Source organism: Trachymyrmex cornetzi, unplaced genomic scaffold (genome assembly GCF_001594075.2).
Source record: "Trachymyrmex cornetzi isolate Tcor2-1 unplaced genomic scaffold, Tcor1.1 scaffold299, whole genome shotgun sequence".
Taxonomy (NCBI): domain Eukaryota; kingdom Metazoa; phylum Arthropoda; class Insecta; order Hymenoptera; family Formicidae; genus Trachymyrmex; species Trachymyrmex cornetzi.
This window is the reverse complement of record NW_017297680.1, coordinates 212,190-232,948: the sequence shown is the minus strand read 5'-3', so window position 1 is coordinate 232,948 and position 20,759 is coordinate 212,190. Positions and strand designations below refer to the sequence as shown.

The 20,759-nt window shown below is 27.4% G+C and overlaps 4 protein-coding genes across 4 annotated transcripts; all 4 read left to right on the top strand.

The window, feature by feature from the left end:
- Positions 1-279: 279 nt before the first annotated feature.
- Positions 280-2,748, top strand: LOC108762349 (odorant receptor 13a-like). Its single transcript, XM_018509306.1, has 6 exons — positions 280-533; positions 893-1,247; positions 1,599-1,829; positions 1,904-2,017; positions 2,414-2,569; positions 2,698-2,748. Exons 1-6 carry the CDS (start codon positions 280-282, stop codon positions 2,746-2,748), a joined length of 1,161 nt encoding a protein of 386 aa, XP_018364808.1.
- Positions 2,749-5,578: 2,830 nt separating this feature from the next.
- On the top strand, positions 5,579-7,090 carry LOC108762419 (odorant receptor 30a-like). Its single transcript, XM_018509412.1, has 3 exons — positions 5,579-5,635; positions 6,525-6,680; positions 7,040-7,090. Exons 1-3 carry the CDS (start codon positions 5,579-5,581, stop codon positions 7,088-7,090), a joined length of 264 nt encoding a protein of 87 aa, XP_018364914.1.
- Positions 7,091-10,004: 2,914 nt separating this feature from the next.
- On the top strand, positions 10,005-12,034 carry LOC108762421 (odorant receptor 4-like). Its single transcript, XM_018509414.1, has 4 exons — positions 10,005-10,154; positions 10,232-10,345; positions 11,542-11,697; positions 11,984-12,034. Exons 1-4 carry the CDS (start codon positions 10,098-10,100, stop codon positions 12,032-12,034), a joined length of 378 nt encoding a protein of 125 aa, XP_018364916.1. The 5' UTR covers positions 10,005-10,097.
- A 4,835-nt stretch (positions 12,035-16,869) lies between these two features.
- On the top strand, positions 16,870-18,070 carry LOC108762408 (odorant receptor 4-like). The gene is made up of 4 exons (XM_018509391.1): positions 16,870-16,995; positions 17,070-17,183; positions 17,755-17,910; positions 18,020-18,070. Exons 1-4 carry the CDS (start codon positions 16,939-16,941, stop codon positions 18,068-18,070), a joined length of 378 nt encoding a protein of 125 aa, XP_018364893.1. The 5' UTR covers positions 16,870-16,938.
- The last annotated feature ends 2,689 nt before the right edge of the window (positions 18,071-20,759 follow it).

Here is a 20,759-nt window from a genome sequence, read left to right as displayed (position 1 = left end):
TATCTTAGCTGTACAATATCTTTATTACTTTACGGTCTAAGTATTATACATTATTAGACTGTTTATGGAATTATGGTATGAAAATATTATAAACTCTATTTCGTCTCATCTGTGGATTGTATAATAGCGATTGATCCATATTCATTGAGTGGGGACGCACCGTATGGGAATACACTTGGAGAAATGGACAGTGCTCTCTCATTTCCTTCTCAACTAGAATACAGAACAAATGTGCCGAAACTAATCTTTATTTCTTCACGTTTTTAAAATCTTTGACAAATGATCACATCTAGTATTAGTCCAGCATTAAAAGTTGGTCTCCAATTTCTTGGCATGTGGCCAGGTAATTCATATTCTACCATTCATTGGCTGAGTTTTATGTTGAGCATGCTGATTATACAGTACTTCCAATATTTGTACATATTTGGTCACTTAAAGATGAGTGAGTTGTCAAATCTTGTTGACGGTCTGATTGTGGCTTTAGATTACAGTTTGACGTTATTTAAATTGACTAGTCTGTGGGCACATCGTCGGTAAGATATCATGTATTATGTAATGTATGTATTATGGTTCAACTTTATCTCTATGTTCTGCAAGTCTACAATTATAATCAAGAAACAAGATTCTTCTTCAGTTTCTTAATATTTGTTCTCTAAGTGGATTTTTTCTAAGTGGAAGTGATTATTGATCTAAATATTAATTCAAATATTGAAACATATGTACAACATTGATTGTCTTCGGGAAAAAATATTATATATATATATATATATATGGACATATTTTATATATAATTGTAAATAATTATATATGAAAGATTTTTTCCCTGGTCTCATAAAAGAAAATATGATGAGATCATTTGGAACATATCACAAATTAAAGTAACATATTGCAGGGTTTTTCATAAAATCCTGGCTGTTATGGATAATGATTGGCGCGAGTGCATCAATGTGGATAAACATTTGTATTTGATGACAATCAAAGCGAATGTAGCACGTTTTACGTCTAACATTTTACTGAGTGTTAATGCGGTCGTCGCAGTACTTTATCTCTTAGGCGACTACGTAATTCGTTTCGTATTTTTTACTGACAATCAAAATGATACTTTACGGCAGCTTCCTATAAAAATACAATTTCCCTTTGAAACTCAACAATCGCCGACGTTTGAGTTTCTTGTTGTAACATTATTTTTACATGTGGCAATACACGCATGCACAATCGCTATTTTAAATGGATTAATGTTGACTTTGGTAACGCATATTCGTATATGTATATTTTTTAATGTATATTACGTAATTAATTAATTTGTAATGTATAATTGTGAACACATTCACATTAAAATTTTTCTTTACATATATTATATAATTTTGTTGAAGAACTGTTATATTCTTGTGTAAAACGTTTTAAAATATTAAAGTCAATATTAGAAAAATTTTACAATAGTATCTAGACAATAATTTTTTTTGTAATTAAAGGTATATTATATAATAATATTACTTTAATAATATCATTTTTATTGTATTATTACATTTAAAATGTTTTCTTCAAAAAATCTCTTTACAATAATTATGATTTTTTGTGAGAATGTAAGTGTATTTTAGGTACTTCATATAAGCGGACAAATTGATATAATGTGTCATGAATTCAGAAATATTTCTAAGGGATCTCTTCTTCATGGATCTTTCGAGTCTTTTTTTGGATTGCTGATTGAGAAGCATAATAAAATTATTTTATTTTCCAACAACATTGAGACACTCTTCTCCTTTATTGCATTAATGCAAGTTGTTTGGAATACGTTAGTTATTTGCTGTTTAGGATTTATCATCATAATTGTAAGTATTAAAATACACACGCCCAATGATTGATTATATGTATTCATTTTTCTTTTTATAATTCGTTGAATTAGTCTATTTATAACGAAACTGGGATTTTCGTGTTAGTGAAAACTGTTTCTGGTTACTTCGTTATAATGATTGAAGCCTTTGTCATTTGCTTTGCTGGAGAATATCTTAGTTTAAAGGTAAATATTTAACACATAATAAATAATTTATACAGGAGTTCTTAATCACATAATTACATTGACAATGATAAAAATACAATGCTGTTCTTTAATGAAAACATTTAATATTGGCAATACTCAAGATATCACTTAAGAAAATCAATTTTTTAATAAAAATATTTTTTATTGCATATAATATTTATTTTTTCAATGTATAGTAACGTTTCAACACAAATAAAGTATTACAAATTTTTAGTATGATTTTACTATTTCTCTGCTATAGTTTCTTTACTTCTTTCAATATTTTTAAATTTGTATAACATTTTTTAAATATCGTTAATGATATGAGATAAACTACTATAAAATAAATTAAACAATTCGGTATAAAAAGTGTCGTCACATTTGCATTATTTTTAGGGTAAATCAATCGCCAATGCAATATATGAATCGTTGTGGTACGATATACCGTCAAATAAAAATAAAATTATAGTATTTATAATAATGAGATCTCAAAAACGACTGACGATTACGGCAGGAAAAATGATGGATATGTCATTAGAAACATTTACTCGTGTAATTTTTTAAATATTTTTAATATTTAATTATCACAAACTTTATACATATTTTACTTATTATTTAAAAAATTTTTTATTATATATATATATGTGTTTCTAATTCCTTAACTTGTATTTTTTTTTTAGATTATGAAGGCGTCAGCATCGTATGTATCCGTTTTAAATGCTATGTATTGATATCAACACGAGATATTAACATGCGGTATTTATTTGATGCAATTATAATATATTAAGTAAGAAATATTTACAGTAAATTAAGATTTTAATTCCTATTGACAACTGTCTTATTAACAATTGTCAATTAATAAATTATACGAATTGAAATTACATTTGTATAAAAATATTTATCGTAAATGTAAACAAATGCCTTAATATTTTTTAATAATTTATTATATTTTTACTTGAGGGCAATATTTACTTATATAATACGTCAAACATTGATTTTTTATTCATATCATGACCTAGATAACATTTTTGCCAAGATTAAAGCCATTGGAGATTGTACCTCTTATTTCATTTTTGCACTGGAAATTCATTTTTATGTAAAAATGAAAATAAGAGGTACAACCTTTAATGACCTTCATCTTGACAAATGTCATCCAGATGATGATCCTGAACAACATTTAAGAGGTTTTAATTGTCGGTCGAGCAACTCCTTAGGTAATGCTATACTTAAAAAAATAGAAATTTGCTTCCGTTTCATGTAATGGAAGCAAATTTCAAGCAGGTACATTAAACATATTTAATGTTGTCAATGAAAATGAAGTTATAAGTAATATAAATTTAACGTTTACTTACATTAAATTTCATGCAAATCTACATAAAATTTGATAAAAAATGTACTAAACTTCGTAAAATTTTATGAAAAGTACACTAAATTTCATGTACATGTATACAAATATAAACAGCAATTAATACAAATGTAAATAATTTTTTGATTTCGGGTGTTATTATATACATTGTACGTTCTTACTTAAAAGGATATTACTGCAGAGAATGTTAGATGGTTTTAGGCATTGACTTTTTCCTACTAGAGAATCGTACATTGAGTATGCGTATAGGCATATTCCGTTGGTTATAGACATATTAAAAACTAAATATTTTTAATATCACCAATTAAAAACTTTTATACTTTTAAAATTTCTTCCTCAAGCGAGTTTTCTGTATGATACCGTTCATAAAATCATTAAAAGGAATTACTCATCATTACATTTCCGTTCCGTTGTTCTCCCCTCACTTTATTTCTTTAAACACCAAAGGTTAAACTGCAAGAATATAATTTAGTTCCATTTGCTTAGAATACCTAATATATAATTAATGTTGTTCTACACAGAATGTAGTGGACATTTATTTCTTTTTGATGGAATTATATTGCCAAGAGACAAGTTTGCAAGAAAAAGGAACTGACAATTACACATCGAGTTGTTCATCCAGAGTTCGATATCTTTATTACTTTGAAAATAATGTACGTTGTTAGATTATCAACAGAAAATTACAGAATGTCCATAAAAAATTAGCTCTATCTCGATTTGCTATTATACTACACAATACATGGCGATTGATCTATATTTACGCGAGTGAGGATCGTGTACCATGTGGGGGATATACAATACTTAGAGAAATGTACGACACAGTCTCATTTACTTCTCGTCTAAAGTATCGAACAAATGCTCAAATACTGATTTTTATTTTCTTATGTTTTAAATATAATTGACAAATGGTAATCACAAGTACTGTCAGCCCAGCGCTGAAAATTGGTCTTCAAATACTCGGCATTTGGCCACGTGTTTCGTACTCTACCATTCAATGGCTGAGTCTTACGTTAAGCACATTGATTATACAGTACTTTCAGTATTTATATATTTTTGAACATTTAAAGATCAGCGAGCTCTCGAATCTCATTGACGGTTTAACTGTAACTTTAGAATTCAGTTTAACATTATTTAAATTGATTGGTCTGTGGATACATCGTCAGTAAGATATTCTCTATGTAATAGTTCAACTGTGCTTAATCGTTGTGTTCGAAAAAGATTTTCTATTAGTTTCTTAACACATGTTTTATTTACCGTAATTGAAGTAATATAACATCATCATCTAAACTTTAGCTTAATCGTTCTTAAACACAACGTTGATTCATTGAAAAAAATGTGATCTTTTTATCTGAAACATCTGACAGATCGAAAATATATATATTACAGAGTTTTTCATCAAATCTTGACTGCTATGGATAATGACTGGCGCGAGTGCATCAATATGGATAAACATTTGTATATGATGACAATTAAAGCCAATATAGCACATTTCATTTCTAACGTTTTATTGAGTGTTAATGCGACCGTTGCGCTACTTTATCTTTCAGGCGATTATATAATTCGTTTTGTGTTCTTAAATGAAGCTCAAAATCATACTTTACGGCAGTTTCCTATAAAGATACAGTTTCCTTTCGAAACTCAACAATCGCCGATGTTTGAGCTTCTTGTTGTAACAATATCTTTACATGTAATGTTACATGTCAGCGTACTTTGCATTTTAAATGGATTGGTTCTTACTTTGGTAACTATATATACAATATTATATTTTATATGTATATTTTCTGGATTAATTTATACTTAATAGAGCAATTTGTGATACAAGATTATAATATATTTCTAATTAAAATGATTAATATTTCGCTTTAAATATATTTGTATAATTGTGTTATACGATTTGTTATATTTTCTACGTAAAAGTATAGAAGTGTAATTAATGCTTGTATTCGAAATACAAGCATTCGTTATAGCACGAGAATCTTTTTCATATAAAATAATTATGCAAAAATTTAAGTATATTTTAGGTACTACATGTTAGCGGACAAATTGATATAATGTGTTATGAGTTTAGAAAAATTTCTAGGAGTACTTTTCTTCATGAATCTATCGTGTCTTTATTTGGAATACTAATCGAAAGACACAACAGAATTATATCATTTTCCGAGAACATCGAAAAACTTTTGTCCTTTATTGCATTAATGCAAGTTGTTTGGAATACGTTAATTATTTGTTTTCTAGGATTTTTCATCATAATTGTAAGTGCTGTAGTAAATGTGCAATAATTAACATGGTGTAAATCATTTTTCTTTTTATTTTTATCGAACTAGTGCATTCATAGTGAAACTGGTGTTTTCATATTAATGAAATTGGTTCCTTCTTACTTTGCTATAATGGCTGAAGCTTTCATCATTTGCTTTGCTGGAGAATATCTTAGTCTCAAAGTAAGTATTTTAGTAAGTATTTACGAAATGGTTAATCGAGATGGATTATAAAGATTTTCTGGCATTATGTAATCATGAATATATATTTCTAATAATAAGATTTCGAAGAAATAAATCAAAATAAGTACTTATTCTGATTTATGTATACATATATAATCATAGTATTATGATGAAATACATGATGTTGTTTTTTAGAGATAATATGTACTTTAATATATTATATGCATTTTAATATATTAAAGTACATATTATCTCTAAAAAACAACATCATGTATTGCATCATAATATTATGATTATATATGTATAAACGAGAATAAATACTCTTATTTTGATTTATTTCTTTAAATAATAACTTTTTTTAATTAAGAAATAATATTTGTTTTATAAATGTAATATATAGTGTCGATGTAATATAATGTCGATATCTCTAATAAAAAAAAATTGTTGTAGGTTCAAAATATTGTCATTTCATTAAAAATCGCATAATTTTTTATATTTTAAAAATAGAACAGAAATCTAATTTTAATCTTCCTTTATCAATCTTTTTCTATTGTACTTTCCTTGATATTCTTTAAGGTGTATTTATTTTTTAATGTCATAATATTGGCAATAATAATTAAAGAAAGGTTTTATTTATCGAAAAAGTAGAATCAATAAATATTATTATGTTAAAAGTCGTTACATTAAAACTATTTGCTTTCAGGGTAAATTAATTGCCAATGCAATATACGAATCCTTGTGGTATGATATTCCGTCTCGTCAAAGTAAAATGATAATATTTATAATAATGAGATCTCAGAAGCGACTGGCGATTACAGCAGGAAAAATGATGGATATGACATTTGACACATTTACAAATGTAATTCCTAAAATTTTTTGGACTAATTCTATAGGAATTTCATTTTGCTTATAATTAATCTGCTATTCGTGTCCTTTAAACATAAATATAATTTATAGACTTAATTTTTTTAAGATTAAATTTGGGAAATTTGGGGGGATTATTAATATTTCAGATAGATTGCGTTGAAAGTCCGACAACCATATCGGCACGCAATTATAATTTCTGAAATTAATTCATTTAAATGAATATATATATAATAGTTCAACATCTTAATATTCAGACTATAGTGGCGCTTCGTATTTAAAATAATGTTTCTAACATAAACGGTCTTATTTCCAATCTTATTATTGCTTAATTTTTTTATTTCTGTTTTTTAGGTCATGAAGGCATCAGTATCATATATATCTGTCCTGAATGTGATGTATTGACTCGAACAAAAATGTAATATACGTTTGTTGAAATAATAACGTCATTAATGGACCAATTAGTAAAACAATATTGGTAATGAATCTAAATTAAATTGTTATTAATAGGTTATTAACTATTATTGATTAGTTGATAAATTATATAAATTAAAAGTTTCACCTATTATAAAACATTTCGTATAAATGCAAATAAGTTTGTATTTTCTATTATTGTTAGTATTTTCTATTACTATTTCTATTATATTACATTATATATTTATATTTAAAGAATACGACTGCGCAATACATAGAATTTTCGGACATTGACTCTTCATTAGAGAATTGTATGTTCAGTTTGATAATATCTCTCAATGGATATAGGTACATTTAAAATTAAACGTTTGTAATACTTTTAATTGAAAAATGTTTTACCTTTAAAATTTCTTCCTCAAGCGAATATTCTTCATGATAATTTAGAATCATTAAAGAGAATTACTTATCATTACATTCTTATTTCTCTTTCTCTCTCTCTGTTATTTTCCCCCTAATTATTTCTTTAAAAGACAAAGGTAGAACTACACACAAATATAATTCAATTTAGTTCGTTCAGAATACCTAATATACATATAATTACCATTGTTCTGCTGTACGTTTTTTGCTATGTATAGAAAGTAGCAAACTTTTGATTTTTATATTGGAATCGCATTGTCAAGAGACAAGTTTGTAAAAAAGGAAACTGACAATTAGGTATCAATTTGTTCATTCTGATGAGTTTAAGTCCGATATCTTTATTACTTTGCAAGTTACTTTGCGAGTATACGTTAGACCATCAACAAAAAATTATAGGATGTCTATACAAATAATGAGCTCAATTTCGATTTGCTGTTATACTACACAATACATTGATAAATCCATATTTATACGTAAGAGGGGATGGACTGCATGGGGTTGCAATTGAAGAAACTGTTAGTACTCTTTCAGTTCTTTCACAAACCATAGTGACGATCTTTATTCTCTTGCGATTTCAATACTGTATACGAATGATAGTCACAAGTACCGTCAGTCCGGTGTTGAAAATCGGTCTTCAATTGCTTGGTGTGTGGCCGGATGTGTCCATTCCCTATTGGCTAATTTATATATGTAGCATACTGATTATACAATATTTCCAATATCGATACGTATACGAGCACTTCAAGATCAGTGAGCTTTCAAATCTTGTCGATAGCTTACCCGCGTCTTTAGATTACAGCTTGACAATTTTTAAAATAATTATACTTTGGATACATCGTCGGTAAGATGTTGTGTCGCTGCAAACGTTAACTTTATCCAATCTCGCTCTGTAACACAAAATAATAATAATAATAATAATAATACAAATTAGATATTAGTTTCTTATATTCATATGACATATGTTGTCGATTAGATCTTCTATAAACGTAGCGTATCTTAATTCAATTAATGATTTATAGAGTTTCGAATAGACTGTATCATTTTTATCCCAATATCTGTACAATTAAAGTAATATATTACAGAGTCGTTTATCAACTCTTGGCTGCTATGGACAATGATTGGCATGAATGCGTTGATATTGATCAGCATTTGTATGTGATGACAATCAAAGCCAATACATCGCATTTTTATGCGAATGCTATGATTAGTGTTTATATAATTGTCGGGGTGTTTTATCTATTAAGCGGTTACGTAGTTCATTTTGTATATGAAGTCGAAGATTACAATAATACCTTGCGGGAATTTCCTATCAAGGTATATTTTCCTTTCGAAAATCAGCAATCGCCGATTTTTGAGCTGCTGGCCCTAACTTTATTTCTACATGTGTTGTTAAATACGACCACGGTTTCTATTGTAAATGCATTAATTTCTACCTTAGTAAGTTTTATCTTATAAATTATTATTTTGATTTCTCATAGAAATTATTTAATTGTACGTCAGTATACAGATCAGAACAAATATTTTTGAGATTTTCACGAGTATGTTCTTTAGAGATGTCAAATGCTTGCAGATTATCGTTGCTAATGTCAACGTTTCGTGAACCTTGCCGTTTACTTCATCAGGGCGAGGAGTGCACTAATAAAGTGAACGGCAAGGTTCACGAAATGTTGATATTAATAATGGATCACGACGGGCAATAACCCGCAAACTCTTTGGCATTTCAAAACAAAATTTAATTCTTAATACACAGAAAAAAGTGTTATGATTGTCACAACCGTAAATAATAATAATTTTCACCCATCAATATTTGTGATAATCGTAAGATGGACATATCTTTATAGCCATAATCGTTAAGATATGCCAATCTTACGGTTATATATATCACAATCGTATTATAGTTCTTATAACTAAAAAATGTGTGTGTGTATTGATGAGCGACTTTGGTCGTGGCAACTGTAGTCGTTTTTTCCATATACGCTTTGATATGTAAAATTTATATGTATATGAATTATGATGTGTTATATACATATTTAATTTAGCACAATAAGATTTCATATTACTGTCAAAGAAATTTAATAATTATAATTGTTAAGTGCCGTATCGGTCACCAGTGATGAACAATGAACTTTTCGTTCGGGCCGCATTAGTCGCAGGTGACGATCGATACAAAATTTAATATCCTTATACTAAAAATTGAAAAGCTTTAGAAACAAGAAAATATAGTTGAATATGTAAATGAAAAAATAAGTAAAATAATTATCTCGGCACTTAACGTGTTAATTAGATATTACTGATAAGTGCACTGCGTTTTATACTGTCATATTATACCGAATAATTCTTCATAAAAATATATATGTGATACTTCCCATACTTGGAAACTTTACAGAAATTTACATATATATTTTAGGTGCTTCATGTAAGTGGACAAATTGATATATTATGTCAAGAATTGAAAACTATTTCTGCGAAAGTTCTTCCTGATAAGACTTCCACATCTACATTAGGTGTACTGATTGAGAGACACAACAGAGTTTTTTGGTTTTCTGACAACATCGAAACACTTTTCTCCTTTATTGCCTTGATGCAAGTTATTTGGAATACTCTAGTTATTTGCAGCTTAGGATTTATTATTATAATTGTGAGTACAATAATAAATTTATTGTGATTAATATTGCAGTTAATGTATATATTTGGTCTTATTATTTATCAATATAGTCGTTTTATATTGAGACTGGTGTCATAACAATATTAAAATCAATTTTTGCTTATCTTGCTGTGATATTAGAAGTTTTCATCCTATGTTTTGCTGGAGAATATCTCAATCTGAAGGTTAGTAAGTATTTGAAAATTATTAACTGCAAGTGTGTACGTCGTACTTAAGGAAGTTGTAAGGCAAATGCAATATGTTAAGAATTACTTGAAAAAATTACAGATTATTCTAAATTGCATTAAAAGTAATACAAAAAAATTAGAGGCAGTTGACCATCTGGATCAAAAATTATTTCTATATAACATAATATTTTTTTAATTTGTACTCTAATAGAAATATATAAAAATGTATTATAAAATAATGATAAAAATCCCAATTTTTTTACATAAATACCTTATGAATTCAAAAATATTTATGTAAAGTTACATTGAGATGCAGACATTAATTTTTTAGTAAATAAACAAAATATTATTATAAACTAATTGGTGAATCTCAATGAAACTTTGCATAAGTCATTTTTAATACTTAAAATGTTTATATAAAAAAATTTAAATTTTTGTTACCATTTAAAAATTTTTATTTATAACAATAAAACTAATATCAAATAAAAAATAAATAATCTATAAAAATGTGTTGCTCAATAAAAACAGAATGTCATGAACACAACTTTCACGCATGTATGTAGTTTGTTTAAAGCGTAAATATTAATATATGTGTTTTATGCCCTTACAATCTCATTAATGCAATATGATATTACATAGGCAAAATGTTTATAAAATAAAAATATCACGACATTTATAACATAATAACAAATACATAATAACAAATACATTTTTGTAATATAAAGTAATAGAAAAGAATTATGTGCTTATTGCGAGTATTAGAATTCTTTTATTTTAAAAACAGAACTCGAATTGCACAGTTTATTGGCGATACATTAGTTAAACATTGACATGTATCGGGTACATATTGGGAATATGTCGTGACAATATTACGTCAATAAAGTGTGCTACTAAAAGGAACTGATGCTAAAAGTAATTGAATTTTTGTAATATATATTATCGTATTCTATTTTTATACTTTAAATGTTTTATAATGCTACTTCATAATACCTATACTGTTTCTATTTTTTCACAATAAACGATACGTATTTATTTTATTTCAATTTTTAAAATTTTTGTATAACAGTAAAAGATTAGAAAAATCGTTGTCATTTTTATTATAAATAAGATTTTCGAACAATATTTGATTTAATAAGAAAAAATTATGAGAAATATTATATTATTATCTTTTATATTTTTTACACTGTTTTCAGAGTAAATCAATCGCTGATGCAGCATACGAGTCATTTTGGTATGATTTACCGTTAAATCAAAGAAAAATTTTGATGTTCGTAATAATGAGATCTCAAAAACAACTCATGATCACGGCAGGGAGAATCACAAGTTTATCTTTAACCACATTTACGAGTGTAAGTTTTCGGAATATTCTTCTGAACAGTTAAAATGTTTTGATAAAATGTTTTGACATTCCATAAATACATATATATATATTGTATATGTACACTGAAGAGCAAAAATGAGGTCCTTTTTTGGAGTAGATAGGTGTAGATAAGCACGTCACCCCACATATTACAACTCACAGATGACGCACTACACCCATTACCTACTCCTATTTACTCCAAAAAGGACCTTATTTTTACTCCTTACTGTACGTACATATTATGTTTGTAAATTAATTTCCTAAATTTCTTTTAGATCATAAAAGCATCAGCATCGTACGTATCTGTCTTACATGCAATGTATTAATATTAACAATAGTGATTTAATAAAATCGTACAGTGTCATTAGTTTGAAATATTAATATAGCGATATTGTTAATAATAATTACTTTGGTATTTTACTTCTTACAAGGAGAGGCTACGCTCTGCTCTTCATCGATTTTGATCAAACTTGCAGCAATGTTCGAGGAGCCTACCAAATGAACACCTGTGTAAAGCCGTTCCCGTTAATGGGGCTTAGAGAAGCCGAGTAAAATGAGCATTTAAAAATATACCAAAAAATCTGAAAACAGTTTAATATGTCGGAAAGTATGCATTTTTGAGAAAAATGTCTTACACAAAAATGGTAGGGTTTAATAAGACGTATTTACTGGCTTTATTGGTTTGACCTTGGGAGGCATCGTCAACCTCGACATGACCTTAGCGATGTCACCCAAGGTCACACCAATAAAACCAGTAACTACATCTTATTAAATCCTACCATTTTTGTCTAAAACATTTTTCTCAAAAATGCATACTTTCCGAGATATTAGACTGTTTTCAGATTTTTTGATATATTTTTAAATGCTCATTTTTAAATACTCGGCTTCTAAGCCCCATTAGCGGGACCGGCTTTACAGGTGATCATTTGGTAGACTCCTCGAACATTGCTGCAAGTTTGATCAAAATCGGTGAAGAGCAGAGCGTAGCCTCTCCTTGTTAGTCGACTGCATAATTTGTTTTATTTTTCTAACTAAAGATTACAATTTTACTTTATAGCAATTTTTTATACAAATATAATTTCCTTTTGAAACTCAATAATTGCTGATGTTTGAGTACTTTGTTGTAATAATATTTTAAAGTTACTACATGCCTGCACGCGTTATATTTTAAATGGATTGATTTTCGCTTTAGTAACTCATATATTTTGCATATATATTTTTAGTTTTTATTTACCTTTGAACGTCCAGTCGGAGAACTGGAACTATAGAACGCTCGATTTTTTTCAATGTTTTTTCCATTGCTTAACTTTTTTAATTAATAAAAATATATTTGCTTGGTACCATTATATTACTTAATGTCTGTCAATTCGATCAAAAAAGATTCTTTTCAATATTTAATATTTATTAAATATAATGTTGACTTTCCGAAATAACAATACATCGTTGAAATTTCAATATATTCGTCAATTATTTCATTACGAAGTATGTAATTTTTTATATTCTTAAAATAGATATTAACATAAAGATTTTAAACTTCATTAAAATTCTTTACTATTTTTTCTTTGTCACACATTTTTGTTTTTCATTTTACAGTTTCTAGTATCTTTAATCTTTACTATTTTTAATATTGACAATCAGAATAAAATTTTATTTATCAAATAATTAGAACAAGTAAATGTAATTATTTAAAAGACCGTCGCATTTGATATTATTAATTTTTAGGATAAATAAATTGTCTAATCGATACAATATAATGTACGAATTCCTGTGGAACGATACAATATCAAATCAAAATAAAATTATAATAAATAAATAAAATTTAATATATAAAATATTAAATAAATTTCAATTATATTATTGCGCTCTAATTATCATGCTAACTTCTATTAGCTTTATTATTTGTATTATTAAAATCATAATATTCATAATAATGAAATTTCTCAGAGACTACTGACAATTACGGCAGAAAAAATAATGGATACATTATTTGAAACTTTCATAAATGCATTTTTTTAAATATTTAACTTTTAAGAAATAATTTTATTTTGCTCTCTCTCTCTTATAACCGATCTGCTACATATATATCTTTTATTCGTAAATGTAATATTTATATAGATTATACTTTTCCAATATTAACAATTAAAAGGCTATCAAAGTGCAGCGCGGTAATTGCGCACAAATTTCAACTTGTTATTTATTACAAATACGTTATATTTAAGATGTTATTACTTAATAAAAATATAATAATTAACGGCTTCTTCCACGTACACAAGTTAAGTTAATTATTATATTTTTGTATTGATCCACGGTTAATTAGTAATTTGTTATTACTTAATCTTTAAGTGATAATTTGCGGCCTATGGCGATAGTAAGATTTTTCAGCCTTAGGGACTATAATGATGATTTGAAGTGCCTCAGGAAATTTGGTTGTCTTTGTCATTTCTTGATAGTATAATATAATAGATGCTAGGTTAGATTAAGAATTGCTAGCTTACAATTAATGTTTAGGTAAAATATATTTTCAATTATATATACTTTTAAATATATTTTCAATTATACTTTTTCACTTTTATAATAATCTAAATTGGAAAATAAAAGTGGAACAGTAATGTCTGCTTAAACTTTAAAATATCGATTGTTAATACCATTAACGCTTTCTACAGAAGCAATCACTTTATTTAATTTATAATAATAACAAAGAGAATTTTTTTTACTGACTATTGTATCAAGTTATAGACAATTCTATTGGTTAAAAGATTTTCAAATAATAGTGTGACATTCAAACTAATTCCATATATTTATTGTTTCGATTATGATTACTTCCTTTGGATTTTTACTGTATATTTGTTGAAATAATAGATAATATAAGCTAATTAGTAAAAAATGTTGATAATAAATTTAAAATTAAATTATTAATTCTCTTATTATTTATTAATTAATATAATAAATTATGTAAATTAAAAATTACATTTTTTTTACATAAAGCAATTAATACATATACTAATAATTTTTTGTTTTTGTATATTATTATTATTTTATATTATTATTTTATATTATATTACATTGTACATTCTTCCATAAAAAGGATATTGTTATGAAATACGATAGATATTTTAGGGCATTGAACCTTTATCAGAAAATTGCTTTCAGTTTGTAGAGACATACAGTTATATTTAAAATTAAATGTTTATAAGAACTCCAATTGAAAACTTTTTACTTTTGCAATTTCTTCCTCAAGCGAGTTCTGTGTGCATGATAACATTACTAAAATCGTTAAAGGAAATTACACTTCACTATATCCTATCTATATGTTTCTCCCCTCAAATTATCTCTTTAAAACCAGAGATAGAACTGTATGAATATAATGCAGTTCCGTTCTCGTCGAATGGAATCTAATATGTAATTACCATTGTTCTGCCATGTATTTAACGATTTTTACGATGTACAGAACGTATGGGACATATTGTTTCTTTTCATTGCGTTGCTAAGAGACACGTTCGCAAAAAAAAGAAACGTTAATAATTACGTATCAAGTTGTTTATTTAAAATTTATAAGTTTGATTTTTTACTTTGTTACTTTGCAGGCATTACATTGCTGAACTGTCATCAGAGACAATTATAAGATATTTGTATAAATAATAAGCTTTATCTCGATTTGTGCTATACTGTACAATACGTGGCGATTGATGTATTACGTGAGTGGGGATGTACTGCATGGGGTTGCAATTGATGAAACTGCCAGTGCTCTTTCAGATCTTTCTCAAACCGGAGTGTCGCATAAATGTGTAATCTTTATTTCCTCGCGATTTCAATACTATATACGAATGACAGTCACAAGTACCGTTAGTCCGGTATTGAAAATCGGTCTTCAATTACTTGGTGTGTGGCCGGGAATGTCCATCTCATATTGGTTAATTTTGAGCATACTTAGCGTACTGATTTTACAGTATTACCAATATCGATACGTACTCGAACACTCCAAGATCAGCGAGCTTTCAGATTTCGTTGATGGTTTATCAGCAGCTTTATCCTTTAGCTTAATAATTCTTAAAGTAACCAGTATTTGGATACATCGTGGGTAAGATAGGCGTCACTGCAAACATTAGCTTTACCTAATCTCACTCGTTTAAGACACAAAATTATTAGTTTCTTATATGCTATCGATTAGATTTTCTACAAACGATACATGTGTATAATCTCAGTTCTTTCCAGTTTCAAATCCTTTAATTTGAGTAACGATTTATAGAGAGAGTTTCGCAAAGATTATATTATATCTATAATATTATATCTTATCTATCTCAACATTTGTCCAATTAAAGTAATACATTACAGAGTCCTTCATCAACTTCTTGCTGCTATGGACAATGATTGGCATGAATGCGTTGATTCTGATCAGCATTTGTATGTGATGACAATCAAAGCTAATATATCGCATTTTTATTCTAATGTTATGATTAGTATCAATATACTTGCTGCGGTGACTTACTTTTCGGGCGGTTATGCGATTCGTTTTGTATATCAATCCGGAGATTACAATAATACCTTGCGACAATTTCCTGTCAAGGTACTATTCCCCTTGAAAGCTCAACAATCGCCTCTTTTTGAGCTGCTGGCCGTAACTCAATTTCTACTTATGTTGTTCAATTCATACATGCTCTCTGTTATAAATGCATTAATTTCTACTCTAGTAAGTTGCAATCTTATAAATCATTTTTTTCATATCTCATAAAAAATGTTGAATGAAATGTGACGTCAGAATAGATTTTAGAATAAAGTTTAAATTTATAAATTACTTCTTGTTTGATAATATTTAGTCTTGTACGACTTATACATTATAAATATATAAATATATAATTATACATTATACATACATAATTTGATAATATAATAAGATTTCATAACGTTGACAAATTTCAATAATTAATTGTTCGAATATTACTTATGAGCGCACTGTGTTCTACATTCAATTTTTTCTTTATACCGAGCATTTCTGCATGTATATACTTATGTGATGTTTTTAATACTTGGAATCTTTTCAGAAATTTTAACATTTTAGGTGCTTCACGTAAGTGGACAAATCGATATACTGTGTCAAGAATTCAAAACTATTTCAGCAAAAACTCTTCCTTATAAAACTTTCACATCTATGTTAGGTATATTGATTGAGAGACACAACAGAGTTTTCTGGTTTTCTGACAACATTGAAAACCTTTTCTCCTTTATTGCTTTAATGCAAGTAATTTGGAACACTTTAGTTATTTGCGGTTTGGTATTTATTATCATAATTGTGAGTACAAAAAAACGATAATGTGTGATTAACATTATACTTAATTCATTTGGTCTTATTGTTTACCAAAATAGTCGTTTCATATTGAGACCGGCCTCAGCGTAATAATAAAATCCGTTTTTTCTTATCTTGCTGTCATAGCGGAAATTTTTATTTTATGCTTTGCTGGAGAATATCTTAATCTTAAGGTTAGTAAGTATTTAGAATTGTTAACTGAAAGTACTTCATTTATTAATGTAATATGATTATAGTGAAATATTTACTTATATCATAAAAACATTACAATATATATATATAATACTTATATGGTAAATAAGTATATAATAATGACATATATAACATATAAAATAATAAGTACATATTTTAAATATAAAATAATAAAGAAAAAAATATATATATATAAGTCCAGTAATGCTAATTAATTAGTCATTTACTATGTATAAGGCTTCTTTTTTTTTAAAAACAGAAAGATATATGTAATTGAATATCTTTATAATATACATATATTATTATTTTTAATTGTTTTCTAAATGTTTTAAAATGACACTTTATAGCACACTGCTTCTATCTTACATAATACATAGTAAATATTATTTTTATTTTCATTTTTTAAAATTTTTATGTAATAATAAGAGAATTAGAATTAAAATTTTTGTAAAAATAATTCCATTGATATTATTTATACAAGGAATATTTCTATACAATAAAATATGAGAAATGTCGATTTGTAATTAATTATACTTTTTCCATTATTTTCAGAGTAAATCGATTGCCGATGCAGCATATGAATCACTTTGGTACGATTTATCATCTAATAACAAAAAGACTATACCATTTATAATACTGAGATCTCATAAGCAACTTGTAATCACGGCAGGAAAAATTACAAATTTATCTTTGGAAACTTTTACGAGTGTAAGATTTCGGAATAACTTTCTAAACGATTAAACAAAAATTTTAACATTAATACAATAAAAATATATGCGCACATATGTTTGAAAATAAATTGCTTAAATTTTTTTAGATAATAAAAGCATCAGCATCGTACGTATCTATTTTACACGCGATGTATTGATGTTATTAACAGATAAATTTGAAGAAATGTATTATTAGCATTATGTTGTATTATTAGCATAAATGATGTTAATATAAAGAAATTATTATTAAAAATTACATCAATACTTTTCGTCTTTGGCAATCACATAATTCGTTTTATATTTCTAACCGAATATTACAACGTAACATTAGAGCAGTTTTCTGTAAAGATACATTTTCCTTTGAACTCAATAATCGCCCATATATGATCTGAGCTTCTTGCTGTAACAATATTTGTTTACATGTGACGTTACATGTCTGTACACTTTAGTATTTTAAATGAACTCATTCTTGCTTTGATAATTCTTATATTTAACATTTTTTATTAACTTTTATGTAACATAGCAATTTGTAATACAGAATTATAACTATGATTACTGTTACATTAAAATTCACGTTAAATAATTTCCAGGATTCTGTTGTATACGAATTAACAACTTCTACATATAAGAAGTTTTAAAATGTCACACAGATATTTTAACTTTTTTTTTCTGAAATACGATAATATATATTCGAAAATTTTTTTTGCTTTGAATACAATGCCGTTATTAGAACTTGTGTAGCGTGTTAAGATTTTGAGTAAATTGAGATGAAATTGCTCAAGCTTGGTATTTTTGGATACTTTTAACATCTTTTTCAAAAAACTTGTTTCTTGATGAAGTTGTCGACATCTAAAAAGCACAATTTTTAAGCCTCCAGATAAATTTTAGTTTATGATCATGTGACTTATTTTCACGTTACTATGGCTGTTTGAATTTTGACTTTCTATATACACAGGGTTGCGCTTCACTCGACAACGCGCCTCCGAGAGTGAAGCGCGATGGGCCGTGCTACGAATTCATGCGGCGAGGCTTCACCGCACATTGGCTTATACGTTTCCTTTTTTAATTCGAAAACTCGAGCATATATCTCAAAATGATATCAGACTTTTTTGTTCCCCTTGACCCTTTCTACGCCCCCAATGCGGCTCCTACCTTATTTCCGAAACACCCTATATAATTCATAATAAAAGAAAGAAAAATATATACTTACTTAAATATACCACAGCAAATAAATAATTCCAATTACAATTGTAATTGGAATTGTAATAAATAACTGTAATAACTCATACATAGATACCTAGACAAATAAACAGTTATAAGAATTGTTTAATTGAGAAGCGCTTTAAAGCCTATAATACCGTCATTTTCAATTGAAAATTTTGCATGATAAAGTGTATGTATAGAAAAGAAAGAGAAATAGAAAAAAGCAATAGGGAGTTTTTGCAATAACGTGGATTTAGATAAACGCTAAAGTTACGTTATTCTTTTTTATGATTAGTTGTTAAGAAAAAGATAACTTGACCTTAGCGTTCACCATATCTGGATAAACGGTATTGCAAAAACCTCTAATGTTAAAAGTTCTTTATTATGTCGACGGTATCAAATATCGAAACTTTATTCTAGTAGTTCTGAGCATTAGCAGTTTATGTCGGCATATCTATTATATCGTTTGTATTAGTAAAATCGTATTTCTACAATAGAATATGTCCAGTTTATTTTAAATTTTGTCAGCTTCCTTTGTAAATGTATTCTAAGAAAATTCAATATTTACGTTAGTAGAAGGAATTATATCATTATGATGATACAGTTTAATACATCGGAAGAACATATACCGACTTCTTCTCTCTTGTCTCTTTAAACATTCATGATCAATGCCACGAATACAATTAATTTCCATCATCGAGAAAATCTAATATGTAATTATGAACTTTCAATTGTTCTATGTTCAACAGTAATGGCAATATTTAGAAAATGGTGCACATCCATTTTTTTTGTTGATGGCATCGTATAAGCGGGAAAAAATAATTCAATGCACGATATTTCTTATTACTTCATAGTCAAGGTACGTATTATGAAACTGTCAGAGGAATATAAAATGTTTGTGTAAGATAATCCTATAAATTGCTTCTTTGAATTGATGTAACACTACACAATGTATAATAGTAATTGATTCATATTCATATGAGTGGGGGTATATGCGTGCGCATGGGGACACTCTTGGAAAAACTGTTAGTATCATATCAGTTCTTTCTCATAGTCACAGCGGATAAATGTGCTAATCTCCTTTCTCGCTTTCTTCAATTTATTTACGAATGATAGCCAAAAGTACCTTTGGTAAAGTCAGTCTGGCTCCGAAAATCGACCTTCGGTTGTTTAGTGTATGGCCGGATGTGTCGCATTCCATCTTTTATTGACTGATTTTCATATTGAGTATACTTATTGTGCAGTATTTTCATTACTTACACATACTTAATCAAGATCAGCAAGCTTTCGAATCTTGTCGATGATTTGTTTTTAACTTTAGATTACAATTTATCAAATTGGTCAATCTATGGTTATACCTACATATTGTCGGTAAGATATCACGTAGTGTATGTAATATTAACTAAAATTATTTAAAATCGTCGAATTTATGTGTGGATTGCAAAAAACTAAAATTTATAAGTTTATGATAATGATAACCAGATTTTTTTTCTAATAAAAAATGCATTAATATCACACTTAAATCATCAGTATATTGGTCTCGCATGAAATGTTTTTTCATTTGTTACCTGACAAATTAATAACATATTGCAGAGTTTTTCATAAAATCCCGGCTATTATGGATAATGACTGGCACAAGTGCAT